The sequence below is a fragment of the Oncorhynchus masou genome, chromosome 13, assembly GCF_036934945.1.
Source record: "Oncorhynchus masou masou isolate Uvic2021 chromosome 13, UVic_Omas_1.1, whole genome shotgun sequence".
NCBI lineage: Eukaryota > Metazoa > Chordata > Actinopteri > Salmoniformes > Salmonidae > Oncorhynchus > Oncorhynchus masou.
In genome coordinates, this window is record NC_088224.1 from 52,305,656 (window position 1) to 52,324,283 (window position 18,628).

An 18,628-nucleotide genomic window follows, 5' to 3' on the forward strand; every position below is an offset into this window, starting at 1 on the left:
GTTAACCCACTGTTCCAAGGCCATCATTGAAAATAAGAATTTGTTCTTAACTGATTTGCCTAGTTAAATAAAGGTAAAAATAATTTTTTTAAATAATAATAAGTGTATGTAAACTTCTGACTTCAACTGTAAATAGTCCGGGTGGCCATCTGATTAAATGTTCAGCAGTCTTATGGCTTGGGGTAGGTACTATTAAGGAGCCTTTTGGTCCTAGACTTGGCGCTCTGGTACCGCTTGCCCTTGCGGTAGCAGAGAGAACAGTATATGACTTGGGTGACTGGAGTCTATGACAATTTTATGGGCATTCCTCTGACACCGCCTGGTATATAGGTCCTTCATGGCAGGAAGCTTGGCCCCAGTGATGTACTGGGCCGTACGCACTACCCTCTGCCTTACGTTCAGATGCCGAGCAATTGCCATACCAGGCAGTGATGTAACCAGTCAGGATGCTCTCAATGGTGCAGCTGTAGAACTTTCTGAGGATCTGGGGACCCATGCCAAATATTTTCAGTCTCCTGAGGGGGAATAGGTGTTGTCGTGCCCTCTTCACAGCTGTCTTGGTGTGTTTGGACCATGGTAGCTCGTTGGTGATTTGGACACCAAGGAACTTGAAAATCTCGATCTTCTCCACTACAGCCCCATCGACGATAATGGGGGCCTGTTCGGCCCACCACGATCTGCTCCTTTATCTTGCTCACATTGAGGGAGAGGTTGTTGTCCTGGCACCACACTGCCAGGTCTCTGACCTCCTCCCTATAGGCTGTCTCATCGTTGTCGGTAATCACTACCACTGTTGTGTCATCAGCAAACTTAATGATGGTGTTGGAGTCGTGTTTGGCCACGCAGTCGTGGGTGAACAGGGAATACAAGAGGGGACTAGGTGGGAAAGGGCAGTGTGGAGTGAGATTGAGATTGCGTCATCTATGGATCTGTTGGGGCGGCATGCAAAATGGAGTGGGTCTACGATATCCGGGATGATGCTCTTGATGTGAGCCATGACCAGCCTTTCAAAGCACTTCATGGCTACCGACGTGAGTGCTACGGGGCGGTAATCATTTAGGCAGGTTACCTTCGCTTCCTTGGGCACAGGGACTATGGTGGTCTGCTTGAAACATGTAGGTATTACAAATTCGGTCAAGGAGAGGTTGAAAATGTCAGTGAAGAAACTTGCCAGTTGGTCCGCGCATGCTCTGAGTACATGTAATGGTAATCCGTCTGGCCCCGGGGCTTTGTGACTGTTGACTTGTTTAAAGGTCTTGCACACATCGGCTACCAAGACCATTATCATACAGTCGTCCGGAACAGCTGGTGCTCTCATGCATGCTTCAGTGTTGCTTGCCTCGAAGCGAGCATAAAAGACATTTAGCTCATCTGGTAGGCTCGCGTCACTGGGCAGCGCGCAGCTGGGTTTGCCTTTGTAGTCCGTAATAATTTTCAAGTCCTGCCACATCTGATGAGTGTCAGAGTCGGTGTAGTAGGATTCAATCTTAATCCTGTATTGACTCTTTGCCTGTTTGATGGTTCGTAGCGGGATTTCTTATAAGCGTCCGGATTAGTGTCCCACTCGTTGAAAGCGGCAGCTCTAGCCTTTAGCTCGATGTTGCCTGTAATCCATGGCTCCTGGTTGGGATATGTAGGTACGGTCACGGTTGGGCGACGTCGTAAATGCACTTATTGATGAAGTCGATGACTGAGGTGGTATACTCCTCAATGCCACAGGATGAATCACGGAACATATTCCAGTCTGTGCTAGCAAAACTGTCCTGTAGTGTAGCATCTGCGTCATCTGACCACTTCCGTATTGAGAAAGTCACTGGTACTTCCTGCTTTGGTTTTTGCTTGTAAGCAGGAATCAATCAGGAGGATAGAATTGTGGTCAGATTTGCCAAATGGATGGTAAGGGAGAGCTTTGTATGTGTCTCTGTGTGTGGAGTAAAGGTGGTCTGGAGTTGTTTTCCCTCTGGTTGCACATGTGACATGCTGGTAGAAATGAGGTAAAACAGATTTAAGTTTGCCTGCATTAAAGTCCCCAGACACTACGAGTGCTGCTTCTAGAAGAGTATTTTCTTGTTTGCTTATGGCCTTATACAGCTGGTTGAGTGCGGTCATAGTGCCAGTATCGGTTTGTAGGGATAAATAGACGATTACAAATAATATAGATGAGAACTCTCTTGGTAGATAGTGTGGTCTACAGCTTATCATAAGGTACTCTACCTCAGGCGAGTAATACCTTGAGACACACACCCCAGCCCCTCTTCTTACCAGACGTAGCTTCTCTGTCCTGCATGGAAAATCCCACCAGCTCTATATTATCTGTGTTGTCGTTCAGCCACGACTCAGTGAAACATAAGATATTACAGTTTTTAATGTTCCATTGGTAGGATAGTCTTGATCTTACATCATCCATTTTATTTCCAATGAATGGCCAATAGAACGCATGGTAGTGGAGATTTACTTACTTAAATTCTCAGAAGACTTTTCTTCACCCAAATTATAGGAATTTGGGCCGGTTCCCAAGAAAGATGTACATATGTATATCCTATATATCGGACTCGTTAAATAAAGAATCTTTGTCCAGTTCGAGGTGAGTAATCGCTTTTCTGATGTCCAGAAGTTATTTTTGGTCATTAGAGATGGTAGCAGCAACATTATGTACAAAATAAGTTTAAAAAAAACAAGTTTAAAAAAAAGTTACAAACAACGCGAAAAAACAAACAAAATAGCACAGTTGGTTAGGAGCCCGTAAAACGGCAGCCATCCCCTCCGGCGCCAATCAAGCACAGCTACACCTCTTTTAGGAGAGTCGAAAGACACAGGGAGATTCGAAAGACACAGGCAGATTCGAAAGACACAGGCAGATTCGAAAGACACAGGAAGATTCGGAAGACGCAGAGAGATCCGGAAGATGCAGAGAGATCCGAAAGACACAGAGAGACCTGAATTATACAGAGAGATCCGAAAGACACAGGGAGATCCGAAAGACACAGGGAGATCCGAAAGACACAGGGAGATCCGAAAGACACAGGGAGATCTGAAAGACACAGGGAGATCCGAAAGACACAGAGAGATCCGAAAGACACAGAGAGATCCGAAAGACACAGGGAGATCCGAAAGACACAGGGAGATCCGAAAGACACAGAGAGATCCGAAAGACACAGGGAGATCCGAAAAACACAGGGAGATCCGAAAGACACTGGGAGATCCAAAAGACACAGGGAGATCCGAAAGACACAGGGAGATCCGAAAGATACTTGAGACAGATATCAGGGGGTTGTGGGAGCTGTTTAGTTAGACATTATCGATCATTGTCTTTTGCTGAAAAAACATGGCTTTCCTTTCTCTGCCACATCGTGGATTGAGAGTTACCTATTTAATAAAACACAGCAGGAGTTATTTAATGGAAGCCTCTCTAACATAAACCAGGTAGAGTTTGGTTTATGTTAGTGAGTAAACCTGTCTTTTGACCTTCCACCAGTATTGAGTAAAGCCTGTGTGTCTACGTATGTTGATGACTCACATCACCTACCACAGCAAGTGAAATCACTGCAACACTGAACAACGAGCTGTAGTCAGTTCTAGAATGGAGAGGGGGGGGGCAAGTAATTAGCTAGTCCTAAATATATCTAAAAAACTAAAAGCTTTGTATTTGTGACCAAATATTAGCTAAACCCTAAACCTAATATTGTAATGAATAATGTGGCAATTGAGCAAGTTGAGGAACTGCTTGGTGTAACCCTAGATTGTTAACTGACATGGTCACAACATATTGATGCAACGGTAGTGAAGATGGGGAGAGGTCTGTCCGTGATAAAGCACTGCTCTGATTTCTTGACATCACAATCAACCAAACAAGTCCGACAGGCCTTAGTTTTATCACAGATGAACTACTGCACAGCTATATAGTCAATGCCACAAAGAAGAACATAGGCAAATTGACTGCATCACTACTTGTGTTTGTGAGAGGTATTGCCATGTTGAAAGTAGCTAATACACAGCTCTGACACCCATACATACCCCACAAGACATGCCACCAGGGGTCTCTTCACAGTCCCAATGTCCAGAACAGACTATGGGAAACGCACAATACTACATACAGCCATGACTACATGGAACTCTCTTCCACATCAAGTAACTCAAGCAAGCAGTAAACTCTTTTTTTTAAATATAAAACAACACCTCATAGCACAACATGGAATGCGAAGAGACACACACACAAACACACGCACACACACACACATACACACACACTCTAAAACACACTCTACACACACGTTAATGTCGAGGTATTGTGTATTTTATTTTGTACATTTGTATTAAGAGAGTAATAATGTAACATTATATTGTATGATGTACTGTTTTATTTAAGATGTAGGCTGTTGTTGTGTTTTGTTGTCAGGTAATTGATTTAACCCCGTTTTGACCCTAGGAAGAGTACGGGGATCCTAATAAATACTAAATATCAGCATAGATAGATTGCCTCTAAAAATGAAATATACGGTAACACAGTCTAATATAACTGTGTAGGAGCATAGCGTTTGACTCAATGGGCTACTGTCATTTACCTTGAACCATACAGTGTGTGTGGGCAGGGAGGACAGAGCGTTGCATGTGGCCATCAGCTCCTCTCCCTGGGCCATGACATGGGTGTCTTTGGGAATCAATACTGCCGGGTCCAGATCTATGGACACACAACATCCAATGTTAAGAACACTGCTACACTACTCTATATACAGTAGGCCAATGTTGGTCACCAGATCGAAGGGGCAATGGTGTACATCCAGTTTCACATTCGCGACCCACAGTTTGAGAACCAGTGCACTCCATTACACTACATTTCACTACTACTGCAATAATTAGGCCAAGAGTTTTTCCCGGTCATGTCACAACTCCTGGTGCTACTAACAATGACAAACGTCCCAGAAATGTCCGGAAAGTACAGGACAGTTGCACCAGAGTGATGTCTCACTCACAGTCGACGAAGAGCTCTGTTTGCCCGAGGGTTTCTTCATACGTGTCCAGGTCCAGGGCTTTACACATGATGTCACCATTGCTTTGCCGCGTCACGTTTTTCAGGACCAATATGTTCAGATCAGATTCCAGCTCCTCCTACAGAGAGACAGTGGCATTTATAACATACATCAACAGTGTTGTGTATGAACAAAGACATGCACACACACACACACACACACACACACAATCCACATCCAGAGGTATAGGTCCATCAAATCACTTACAGTAAACACATGTATAAATGTACTTAGTTCTGTTTATAGTTGGAGACAGAAAGCATTTTATTTAACATTTTTACATGGGACTAGGAGATAGGCAAGGGTTTCTTACCATATTGTGCATGAATGTAAAGGGTGGTTGAGGATTCCCGTCGGCACGGCAATGAACCTCAACTGTGTCTCCTTCTTTGACACTACCCTTTGGTGACTCCACCCACACATCAAGGGAAGTGGTTGGATCTGAAGAGATTTTTACATCCATTTGATTTAACCTTTATTTATCCAGGTAAGTCAACAAGATTCTAATTCTCGTTGACAAATATCACCTGGAAAGTGGCAAGTATGGCCATATACAGGACAAGAGAAACTTGACAGAAACACGTGGCGACAGCACAAAGAGTCACAAAAATAAAAAACGTTTGCACGGTGGCATAGTTACTTGTATTTAAGATTCATGCTTCTCGTTGAGACTGAACAAGATTTGAGATGGCACTGTGCTTGTGTACATCTGTGACTGTGCATGTGTATAGTTTTCTACTGTCTCCATATGAGGGGGGACACATTAAGATTGTGGCCCAGTAGACTCACAGTAGACAGTGATGTTGATCTTGTTGGTTTCAGTCATCTTGGTTCCACCGGGGACAAGGTAGCTGACTTCGCAGTAGAAGAACGAATCCTTGTCTTTCTTGATCACATTCAGGTGAAGGTCACTCTGGACAGTGTACAGACCACTGGACTCCTTAGTGACCAGGGTCACCACACTGACCTCTGTGAGACATGCAGCACATATGGAAAACAGAGAACTTGAGTTACTGTAGAAGTGTAGCTGCTTACACATGTTGATGCATCCCCAATGGCATGGTTGGGGGAGAAAATACATGGGGTGGTTTACTATCACTTACTTTTGTCTTCTATTTTTTATATTTTCCACAGCCACATCTCATATTCAGGCACATGAAACAGACATCTATTTCTCCAACAGGCTGTCATACAAATCCGTAGATCATTGTTCTTCAATTTCACTGTCAAATTCCTGACTGACATCAATCTGCTTTTCATCTTTCATAACCCCAAAGTTATTCCTTGTGATATCCCGAGGCATGTTTACAACATTCTAAATGTGTTTATTATTGTCACGTTGCCAGCACAAAAAAAAGCAGGAAGAGCGTGAAGCAGATGTAGAATTGATAGCTGTTATTATCAACTCTGTTTCACATAGCGTAGATACTAATGTGTCTATGGACACTGTGGTCCAAGCCTTAGTAGTACTCACCGCCTGGCGTGTTCTGCAGTGAGCTCTGGTCACGGTACCAAGTGATGTTGGGCCTGGGGTAGCCGTTCTTAGCCTCACAGCCTCCTATCTGTGGATAAAAATGACGTTACACGGACAGTGTAAACCCTTTTCTCCTGAAAACCATGTACTCGATTTCGGGGATAAAAAGCTCAATGTTTTTGTTTTTACAATAAAACCGACATACTTTCATTTCGCTAAATGTCAAGTGTTACAAGCCCTCAAAAGTTACAAGCCCTTACCTTATCCCCATGCTATAACCTGAGGTCCTCACTGTCTATCGCTAACCATGTGTTTTTTCGTTTGTTCGTCTTTACCTTAGTTGGGTTCTCATTGCTGACAGAGATCCCAGATTCCTCCCCCATGATGATTGGACGATCAGGTGACGCTAGAGAGGAACAATGGATGACATCAAATAGAGAGCAATAGCTAGAATACGGAAGCTTTATAAGCATGCCACATGCTTTTTAGTCCAGGGCTAGGCTAAATTTGGGTCCAGGAAACTGGCCCCTAGGAATGGGTGCATCATGCTCTTACCGAACACCTTGAGCACAGTGCGTCCCTCGTCGCTACCGGCTGACATCCCGTTGACATGGCAGATGAACTCAAGCTCATCCTCCAGCTTCACGTCCCTGATGGTCAGCACCACCTCGCTGCTATTCCCCATCCCCTTCACACTGATCTTGTCTGTGAACTGCCCGCCCCGGTCGACTACCTGCATGGTGTCGTTTCCGTAGTAGATCCTCAAGCGGACATTGGTCTTCGTGATCTACGATCCAAGTCGAAAATCATCGCCAAAGTCAATTGGAAAACAGGGCAGAGACAGAGGGACGAATCCTTGAGATCCATGGGTGTAAAGTAAATATTTGTGCCCATGTAACTCTCCCAATTACAACAATGTTAGCTGATGCATAAATGTACAGATGTAGGTTAGGAATCAGCCCATAGAGCTAAGAGAGCATGTGTTCATTTGTGAAATAGGGATCTGAGATGGAAGGGATGTGTGCTAAAGCACCAACAGATTTTGCAACCAGGCTAATGTGCGTGTGTGTGCGCGTGTGTCCATGTTCATGCATTTGTGTGTGGGACTACTCACCATGTACCACTGGATAATGACGTTGTCGGGGCTGTCTGAGACCGTGAACATGCATGTGATCTGGGCCGTGTCCCCCAGAAACACCTCCACTCTGTCCTCCATGTTCACCTGCACCTTGGCCCAGGCTGCTGTAGAGACACAGAGAAACAAGCCACATGTTTGAGATAATTTACAGCAGGCAGAGTGGGCAGAATCAGTCACGTTTAAAGACCCTTTTCACAATGATGTGAAAGTTTGTAGTTTTGATCATACTTAGTAATAATTTCTGTACCACCATTAAAGATGGCCTCCGCAGTAGGGGGAAACAGCACCGATTGCCGCCACACCACCATCTTCTATCAATGAAAAAACTGTGTTTGTTGCTTGCAGTAACTTCTTTGTTGTTGTAATATCACAAACGGACATTGCTGTTTCACCATTAACACACACACACACACACACACACACACACACACACACACACACACACACACACACACACACACACACACACACACACACACACACACACACACACACACACAGGCCTGGCCTGATATGGTCGGAGCTAAAAAAAAAGCAACAAAAAGCTCATAATGGTCAAAGAAAAAAGAAGCAATGACAGGAATTCTGGGAGCCCACCCATGTCCATGGTAATGTTCTGCATTCCAGTGTGTCACCGTTTAGGAGGGAAGAAAGACTCAATTTACAGACAGCATAGTGAGCCAGTGTTCGGCTCTCTCACAGAGGAATGAGTGGTTTTTCCCTCCAAGCGTGTCTAGGACGACACACAGGCCAGAAGGGCCATTAAGCACTTTACACACAATATGAAAGCAGACTCCTTCCTATAGCCTCTAGGTTAGCAATGACCCCTTGCTGTGCCTATAGACTTTTCTGCCTAGATCCAGCGTTAATTAGCCACTTTCAGAAGCCTGAGTTAAGAGTTAAGGAAAAAATATGGCAACTCAATCATGTTTTTATTTATTTATTTTACCTTTATTTAACCAGGCAAGTCAGTTAAGAACAAATTCTTATTTTCAATGACGGCCTAGGAACAGTGGGTTAACTGCCTGTTCAGGGGCAGAACGACAGATTTGTACCTTGTCAGCTCGGGGATTCGAACTTGCAACCTTTCGGTAACTAGTCCAACGCTCTAACCACTAGGTGTGTGTGTGTGTGTGTGTGTGTGTGTGTGTGTGTGTGTGTGTGTGTGTGTGTGTGTGTGTGTGTGTGTGTGTGTGTGTGTGTGTGTGTGTGTGTGTGTGTGTGTGTGTGTGTGTGTGTGTGTGTGTGTGTGTGTGTGTGTGTGTGTGTGTGTGTGTGTGGGTGGGTGGGTGGGTGGGTGGGTGGGTGGACAGTGTGTCTTTGTGTGTCTTACTGGAAGCATGGTCTACGTACTGTATGTACGTTGGCGTGTCTTCCTTTTCCCTTTAACAGGTGAGACAGTTCACATGGAGGGCACATTAATACTCACTGAGCACGTTTGACCTCAACAACACATTGACAGGCAGGTTATTATCTCTCCGCCCTGTCCTGCACCAACAGTAAATCACACACACACCAGAGGCTAATGGAGGAAGAAGGATGTTGTCTTATTACAGTGATTCAATTAGGTATTCCCACAAAAACATTTCCTGTGCATTAGCAACGTAACAACAGGCCAATGCTGACTCACTCTGAACAGGCTTGTGTGTGTCCAGCGCTTGACTTGGACTGAAATAGGTGGTGGTACTCATGTTATATTAAGGTGCAGGAACTCCACAATACTTTTGAGCTAATATTCTGTAAGACGAACAGGAGATTCAGCAGCAGAACATTTTAGGTGCTTGTACTCAGCTCCGGTGAGCTCCTGCCCAAGTCAAGGACTGTGTGTGTGTCCATGTGCATGCATTTGTGTGTGTAAACAAAGGGACAGGGGGGGGGGGTTACACATTGCTCACCTTACTTACGAGATCTACAGTACCATTTAAAAGTTTGGACACTCCTACTCATTCCAGGGTTTTCCTTTATTTGTACTAGTTTCTACATTGTAGAATAATAGTGAAGACATTACAACTATGAAATAACACATGGAATCATGTAGTAACCCCAAAAAAGTTGATATTTGAGATTCTTCAAAGTAGCCACCCTTTGCCTTGACAGCTTTGCACACTCTTGGCATTTTCTCAACCAGCTTCATCAGGTAGTCAGCTGGAATGCATTTCAATTAACAGGTGTGCCTTGATAAAAGTTCATTTGTGGAATTCCTTTCCTTCTTAATGCATTTGAGCCAATCAGTTGTGTTGTGAGAAGGTCGATGTGGTATACAGAATATAGCCCTATTTGGTAAAAGACAAAGTCCATATCACAGCTGTCAAGAACAGCTCAAAAAAAGCAAAGAGAAATTACAGTCCATCATTACTTTAAGACATGAAGGTCAGTCAATGCAGAAAATGTCAAGAACTTTGAAAGTTTATTCAAGTGCAGTTGCAAAAAGCATCCAGCGCTATGATGAAACTGGCTCTCATGAGGAACGCCACAGGAAAGGAAGACCCAGAGTTACCTCTGCTACAGGAGATAAGTTCATTACAGTTACCAGCCTCAGAAATTGCAGCCCAAATAAATGCTTCACAGAGTTCAAGTAACAGACACATCTCAACATCAACTGTTCAGAGGAGACTGTGTGAATCAAGCCTTCACGGTCTAATTGCTGCAAAGAAACCACTACTAAATGACACAAGAGAAACTTGCTCCGGTGAAAATATGTACTTTGGTCTGCTGAGTCCAAATTTGAGATTTTTGATCTCCGTAAGTGTGGTTCCCGCCCTGAAGCATGGAGGAGGTGTGATGGTGTGGAGGTAATTTGCTGGTGACACTGTCAGTGATTTATTTATAATTCAGGCACACAGCATGGCTACCATAGCATTCTACAACGATACGCCATGATAGTCCCATCGCTTATTGGGATGTAGTAAAACGCCAAATGGATCTACCTCCTGGTCCTCTTCCCCGGCCTTACCCACCAATGGTAGAGACAGAGGAGACCTCACCTACTGAAATACCGGATTGGGCAAAGCCACCAGAAGATGACTCAAGCCAACCAACTGCTGAACAAGACTGGTGTCAGGAAGAATCACCCTCTGCCTCAAGTGACACCTCTGAATGGGAACAGCTGTTAGACTCATTGCTGATAGAGCAAGGGCACTGTCAAAAACGGATGCCCATATATGAACTGTTGTTAATGTGTGGTAAAGCAGCCACGTTTGTAGAGGGGAGGACACTCACGTGACCTCGAGTGAGAGAATCAAAAGGTATATAAAGAGACACTTGCCATTACTTTGGCGCTGACTTCTTGAATTCGGAATTCATTTAGACAACCATTTGACTTCGGGTAATTGCCACCTGACTCCAATCTCTTACAGATTCTAACTTGCTGGAACTTGGGCTCTTGCCGTTTAGCTATTGGACAGTAGGTTTGTCGTCAGAGTGCCTTTGGACTGGCAGAATCAGGATGCAAAATATCTTAATTGATTGAGCTCCTCATCCCGGCTAGGTATTTCTCGCCACAGACACTGTGGTAGCTCAGCGGAGAATCTCTGATCTCTCCAGTCTAACTTGAATCTCAAAATTTAGTTAAACTACTAAAATTATCTATAGATTCTAATTTGATGGAACTTGGGCTCTTGCCGTTTAGCTATTGGACAGTAGTTTTGTCGTCAGAGTGCCTTTTGACCTGGCAGAATCAGGATGCAAAATATCTTAATTGATTGAGCTCCTCATCCCGGCTAGGTTTTTCTCGCCACAGACACTGCGGTAGCTCAGAGGAGAATCTCTGATCTCTCCAGTCTAACTTGAATCTCTAAATTTAGTAAACCACCGACTCAAATTCAACCTCTCAGCCAGTAGAGGGGAGTCACAACCTAACTAAATTCAAAAATAACTCTGACCGATTGAAACTCTGCTCCTGATCTCGTTTAACAAATCAAAAACTGAAAAATTGGGCGTGCAAAATTATTCAGCCCCTTTACTTTCAGTGCAGCAAACTTTCTCCAGAAGTTCAGTGAGGATCTCTGAATGATCCAATGTTGACCTAAATGACTAATGATGATAAATACAATCCACCTGTGTGTAATCAAGTCTCCGTATAAATGCACCTGCACTGTGATAGTCTCAGAGGTCCGTTAAAAGCGCAGAGAGCATCATGAAGAACAAGGAACACACCAGGCAGGTCCGAGATACTGTTGTGAAGAAGTTTAAAGCCGGATTTCGATACAAAAAGATTTCCCAAGCTTTAAACATCCCAAGGAGCACTGTGCAAGCGATAATATTGAAATGGAAGGAGTATCAGACCACTGCAAATCTACCAAGACCTGGCCGTCCCTCTAAACTTTCAGCTCATACAAGGAGAAGACTGATCAGAGATGCAGCCAAGAGGCCCATGATCACTCTGGATGAACTGCAGATATCTAAAGCTGAGGTAGGAGACTCTTTCCATAGGACAACAATCTGTCATATATTGCACAAATCTGGCCTTTATGGAAGAGTGGCAAGAAGAAAGCCCTTTCTAAAAGATATCCATAAAAAGTGTCATTTAAAGTTTGCCACAAGCCACCTGGGAGACACACCAAACATGTGGAAAAAGGTGCTCTGGTCAGATGAAACCAAAATGGAACTTTTTGGCAACAATGCAAAACGTTATGTTTGGCGTAAAAGCAACACAGCTCATCACCCTGAACACACCATACCCACTGTCAAACATGGTGGTGGCAGCATCATGGTTTGGGCCTGCTTTTCTTCAGCAGGGACAGGGAAGATGGTTAAAATTGATGGGAAGATGGATGGAGCCAAATACAGGACCATTCTGGAAGAAACCCTGATGGAGTCTGCAAAAGACCTGAGACTGGGACGGAGATTTGTCTTCCAACAAGACAATGATCCAAAACATAAAGCAAAATCTACAATGGAATGGTTCAAAAATAAACATATCCAGGTGTTAGAATGGCCAAGTCAAAGTCCAGACCTGAATCCAATCGAGAATCTGTGGAAAGAACTGAAAACTGCTGTTCACAAATGCTCTCCATCCAACCTCACTAAGCTCGAGCTGTTTTGCAAGGAGGAATGGGAAAAAAATTCAGTCTCTCGATGTGCAAAACTGATAGAGACATACCCCAAGCGACTTACAGCTGTAATCGCAGCAAAAGGTGGCGCTACAAAATATTAACTTAAGGGAGGGGGCTGAATAATTTTGCACGCCCAATTTTTCAGTTTTTGATTTGTTAAAAAAGTTTGAAATATCCAATAAATGTCATTCCACTTCATGATTGTGTCCCACTTGTTGTTGATTCTTCACAAAAAAATACAGTTTTATATCTTTATGTTTGAAGCCTGAAATGTGGCAAAAGGTCGCAAAGTTCAAGGGGGCCGAATACTTTCGCAAGGCACTGTATTTAGATTTGTTTAACATTTTTTTGGTTTCTACAAATGTTTTATTTCATAGTTTTGATGTCTTCACTAATTATTCTACAATGTAGAAAATAGTTCAAAGAAAGAAAAATCCTTGAATGAGTAGGTGTTGCCAAACTTTTGACTGGTACTATATTAAGAGTTATTGATGGCCGGGAGGCCAGAATGTGAGAGGAGCTGTGCCCCTTGTCCACACTGTGCACATGTGAGGTGAGTACCTTCATGTGAGTACCTTCATGTGCAGAAGAGATACGTTCAAACATTATGTAGCCCTTATTAAGGCTTTATGAATGCAGCCTACTGTAAGGCATCATCTTACCTAACATTGAAGATAATTATCACATGGTATAGCATTATCTCGCAAATAAACAAAATGCTTGATACCAGCAGTTGAAAACATCCTTTCATCATTATGACATGAAACGCTTTGCAGGTTTTAAATGCGATTACCTAGTAGACTAGACTGGTCCCATTAAGAATGTCTTAAAAAAAGGTTTCATGAAAAAAAAACGTGGCTTCAAACACAGCATTGTTCACGTCAGGCAGTTGTCTGCATACCTAAGAATCAACCACCTTGAACATCATAATTGAGTCTAATTAGGACAAACGAGTCTGAGACATGTCTGGAGTGGGCTGACAACTCTGATTATTTCTCGGTGTTGACATGCTCTCTGACAGAAGATGAGAGATTAAAAGGGGTGTCATTACAATGCACTAGCAATGAAGTCACTGTTGATAGTTTAAGTGAGAAACCGGAAGTGTTCCAGCTGTCCATGCTCAATCATGTGAGATCTGTGGGCTTGCCAACAAAGCGTGGCATAATTACACCAGATAACAGAAACAAGCATTTTCAGGTTAACTATTCATTATTGTTACTGCTTTCAAAGACATGTAAAGGCGGAGCCCTCTTTTTCAGGCCATATTATATCAAATATTTTGCATATCTGCACACCAGACCTTGATGTATTTGTAGACGTAACTCCTGCCTTGCAAACACCTAGTGCTGAGCGATTACCTGAAATGTAGGTTATTTCTCGGTTTTTAAACGACTAATTGATGACATAGGTTAAATTATTTTAATTCCATTTGGTGTGGTTCGGGGTTTTTCTGTGACCGCAATGCGGACATCGTACAGCTCCTCTCGAGATAAACACTGACGTGTTTGACAACAGCTGGTAATTGACGCGCTATACTTAAATTACCTATGGCGGGAGTCAACGCAATCACGCACTAGATCATGCATTCGGAATAATGTTTTTGAGATTTCACATACTATAACGCTTTCTTTTTTTTCTTCCCCTAACCTGCAGTGCAAAAAAACAAAACAGAATCCCAAAACAGGTAGATGAGACATGGCACTGGCTTTTCAAAGCCTGGAATGTGTTTTGACTCAAAGGGATGGATGGAGGGACACGCCCTACCCGCCTCTCTCTCTCTCTCTGTCCATCTGTCTGTCTGTCTAGCTAGCCTGGCTTTAGGGGAGCAGGTGTGGGGCACTCACACCACCTCTTATCTCGTCATATACTGTATCTCCCCATCTCATCCGCTTCAAGGTCTCACCTTTCAACTAGCATAACCACTGGACCTTGACAGGATATATGGGTTTCAACCACACTAGCCAAAGACCTGCATTGTTAAATTACATACCATCAGAGTCTCCGCAGTCATTTTAGGGATTCAATTCATGTTGCCACTGAGGTTTTCAATGATGAGTTTTCAATTATGGATGATCTCCTTGTGATTTCCTAACTGAGAGACCTGTCATCTGACAATACTGCTCATCCCTATCATCTGGCTTGGGGGGCTATGGAGTGGTACAAATCCCTGTGAGGGGGAGGGTGTGGCGGTGGATTCAGATCTGTGTTGAGACTCCCCCAACAACCAACCTCCACCGCTAAATAAAGCTTCACCTTACCAATCAAACGTGAAACATTCAACTTAAGCAAGTTTATGCTCTGGGGGCCCGTGAACTTGACCTGAAGACATGATTCCACCAGTAAACAGACTACACACGTTAAAGGCAACCTGCCAGATTTACAGCATTTGAGATCGACACACATCTACACACACACATACACACACCACATTATAGTGCATATATACACGGTAAGGAATCTTTCTGCACATCCATTGGAGAGTCATTCTTCCCTTGACTTTACGTCTGTTTATGTTTTAATAAGTGATTGAGTATTACTCTCTAGAGGCAGTTGTGAAGAGAATCATTTGTATTTGAAAACTCTTCATATAAACTGCATATAGTACCACAAAGAATGTTCGTATATAATGCCTACAATGTATTTCATCTACTCTGATTGATCTTCCAGTCAGGTGAGTGTGTCCCTGTGTAGCTGTAAAGTCTGGCACGCTAGATGAATCTATTCTAAACAAGACCAGGGCTACATCTAAATCTTCTTTATAATATTTAGATATAAGCTGTGGATTCTCCCCACTAAAAATATATCCATTCTTTATTTATAGTGGACTTTACCCTGGTCTTCGGTAAACTGAAATTTCACAAATCTAAAATGATTCGTTAGGATGAACAGTACAGTTTAGGAACCAGGATGACAGAAAGCATCTATTCCATGCTTTCTCCTCATTTTCCCCATAGATGTTCGTTATAGAATTTGATCACTGCACGATACAGTGCATTTGGAAAGTTTTCAGAAACCCTTCACTTTGTCCACATTTTGTTACTTCACAGCCTTAAACACAAACAGGATGCACCTAAGCTCAATTTCGAGTCTCATAGCAAAGGGCCTGATTACTTAAGTCAGTAAGGTATTTTTTAATATCGATTTTTTTTAATACATTTCAAACATTTCTAAAAAAAATGATTTTGCTTTGTCATTATGGGGTATTGTGTGTAGATTGTTGAGGATTTTTATTTATTTGATTCATTTTAGAATAAGGCTGTAACATAACAAAATGTGGAAAAGAGAAGGGGTCTGAATACTTCCCGAGTGCACTGTATATGTTTCCATACATACTCATATACACCACTCATTGTTCATAATGACAGTTCACCTCTAAGAATAACAATACCATGTCATGTGTGTTTGCTTACACGATACGGTAGACACTGTACAATGCGTTGACCCCCTAAGCGTCATAAATAGACCCCCTACATTAGTGCCGTGTCAGTGTTCGTGAGAACCTAGGAACAACATGGCTGGGTTTGTCTGGCCTGTCTGGCTCTAGACCAGGAGAGAGTTGGCACTGGACTTGGCATTGAGAGTTGGCACAGAGTGGTGCTGTAGCCTAGATTCTTACATTTTGGTGTCATCCTTCGACAGGAGAAATATACTAGATGGCAAGTGGTGGAGTAACCTACTGAGAGGGCAACAAAGGTCAAAGTGTCAACCCAACACAGAACTGCCTTCTTGTACCACTAGTTTCCCCTGTTGCCTAGAGGTCTTAAAATCCTTAAGAGAGTAGGTCTCTCTCTGAGGCATTCCCAGAGATGCAAATATGAGGACCTTGTCAAGAGCTCGTCAATCAAATGAGTTCTGCTGCTCTACCCTCTGTCTGTTCTAACAGGCACCAAAGAAAGAGCTCCCCTTTAATCATCAGAACCATCAAATGCCCTTTTATCTGTCAAAACCACTGATCCTCACAGGTTACGCTGCGCAGGAGTACAATTCGCAGTCAGTCAAGCATGTCTGCACACACAGAACATGTTAAAAGTCACATCATCAAATATGCTTTGGGACTAGACCTTCAAAAGAGAATGGAAAAGTGATCACAGGCGTGCATACTTCAGAGCGAATGAGAAGAGGCCCACTGTGAAGCATCAGACACTAGGACTCTGGCCGTCCCCTAATTATTGCCTGGCTCATTAACTTTAAATATCCTCTTTTGGGATTCTGTTTTATTAGGAGCAGAGTGAAGTTGCCCCCCTAGACACCGGTCTTGAGTCAATTTGGGATTTTTCCCCCCACTAATTGGTAAGATTAGGTAGGATTGTGGGGAGGGGTAGCTGAATCTTGATATGTACCTAGCGGAAACTTCACCCCCAGAGCTTTTAATTAGGGTTGGAGGTTCCTACAACTTCCTGCTAGCTTTTGAATAGCAACAGCAGGATGACAGCAGTTATTACCTGACAAACATGTTTCACCTCTAGCTATAACCCGGGTTTTCACAAACCTCCCCCCGGGGGCACGTTTTTGTTTTTTTGCCCTAGCACTACACAGCTGATTCAAATAACTAACTCATCATCAAGCTTTGATTATTTGAATCAGTTGTGTACTGCTAAGGGTAAACATGCACCCGGGGGCAGGACCGAGTTTGGAAAACCTTGCTATAGAGAACTTAAAAACTCATACATACTGTATATCATTGGCACTGTGGCGAAGAACAACAACCCAGATTTCACTGGTGGGACGACTGCATGGGCTCCCTTTGATACATATGCAGTACCGTATAATATGCTACGTTTATTGTACAAATAAAAAACATAAATCAGCATCAGTGCACGAAATACACGTTCACATTACGTTACTGTAGATTGTGACATATCAAAACTGAACTACCACGTGAACAATTATTGTAATGGCAGTAGTTCTGTAAATGTCTGTCCTTTGCATTAAATTCCGAACAACAGCGTGGTAAGTGTTCGTCATATTCTTAATCAAAACTGAACAATACACAAACTTAAAACGAACCAGTTCTGTGTGGAAAACATAGACATAGAAAACAATCACCCACCACCAAAATGGAGAATACAGGCTACCTAAGTATGATTCTCAATCAGAGACAACGATCGACAGCTGCCTCGGTATTGTCGATGAGAACTAAGGTCAGAACGTGACAACAATAAAGTAGGCCCTGTCTGAATGGGAATGGCAAACAGGCAAAAGCCATTGGCCTTGGGCATAATGGACTCAATATACAGGACCATGAATAAGACATGTTTTCTCACCAAACTTGGTATTTGATACACAGTGGCTACAGAAAAAAAACAGCAGAAACTTAAAAAAAAAATGAAAATATAACAGAGACACAGAGATCAAAGAACTGTTTTTCTATGCCATCACAGTAACATTGGGTATATTCTGAAATCTCTTGAGACCTAATAACAATGTGTACTGGTCCCAATTCCAGCCATCATTTAATGACACTGTGTTAGCTACGGTAGTGGCGTAACCTTGGGATAACGCTAGTGTTATGGCTGAGCTTCAACTCACTACACCTGCTTTATGGTTCCAACTTCACTGTGCTGAGTTAGCTGCTAGCGAGTTGGCATTAGAAAGGCTAACTCCAACTTCACTGTGCTGAGTTAGCTGCTAGCGAGTTAGCATTAGAAAGGCTAACTCCAACTTCACTGTGCTGAGTTAGCTGCTAGCCAGTTAGCCTTAGGAAGGCTAACTCCAACATCTTGCGCTGCAAGAAGCTGTGACTAAGCTGATACTTTACATGCTGAGAGATAGTACTGACATGGGCAGCTACAATAGGCACATTTCCGTGCCAAAATTCAAGACAACATCCAGATGGACCAATAGAAGAGGAGTGTTATAAGTTTTTTTTAATCATCCACCCCTTACGTGATTTTAGGAACAGGTGTGCTGCTTGGTCACCATGACTCAAATGCTT

General features: G+C 43.1%; 1 protein-coding gene across 5 annotated transcripts in view; it reads right to left on the minus strand.

The window, feature by feature from the left end:
• LOC135552536 (cell surface glycoprotein MUC18-like) overlaps positions 1-18,628 on the minus strand; it is a 47,417-nt gene that overhangs the window by 9,204 nt on the left and 19,585 nt on the right. For 4 of the 5 annotated variants that reach the window (XM_064984219.1, XM_064984217.1, XM_064984215.1 and 1 more), the window contains exons 2-9: positions 7,616-7,743; positions 7,057-7,288; positions 6,837-6,907; positions 6,502-6,589; positions 5,817-5,996; positions 5,341-5,468; positions 4,971-5,106; positions 4,563-4,678 (exon numbers count right to left, since the gene is read on the minus strand). In XM_064984219.1, coding sequence (XP_064840291.1) covers positions 4,563-4,678; positions 4,971-5,106; positions 5,341-5,468; positions 5,817-5,996; positions 6,502-6,589; positions 6,837-6,907; positions 7,057-7,288; positions 7,616-7,743 — 1,079 coding nt within the window. The remainder of the gene's footprint in view (positions 1-4,562; positions 4,679-4,970; positions 5,107-5,340; positions 5,469-5,816; positions 5,997-6,501; positions 6,590-6,836; positions 6,908-7,056; positions 7,289-7,615; positions 7,744-18,628) is intronic. The other variant, XM_064984216.1, reaches the window with a different exon arrangement.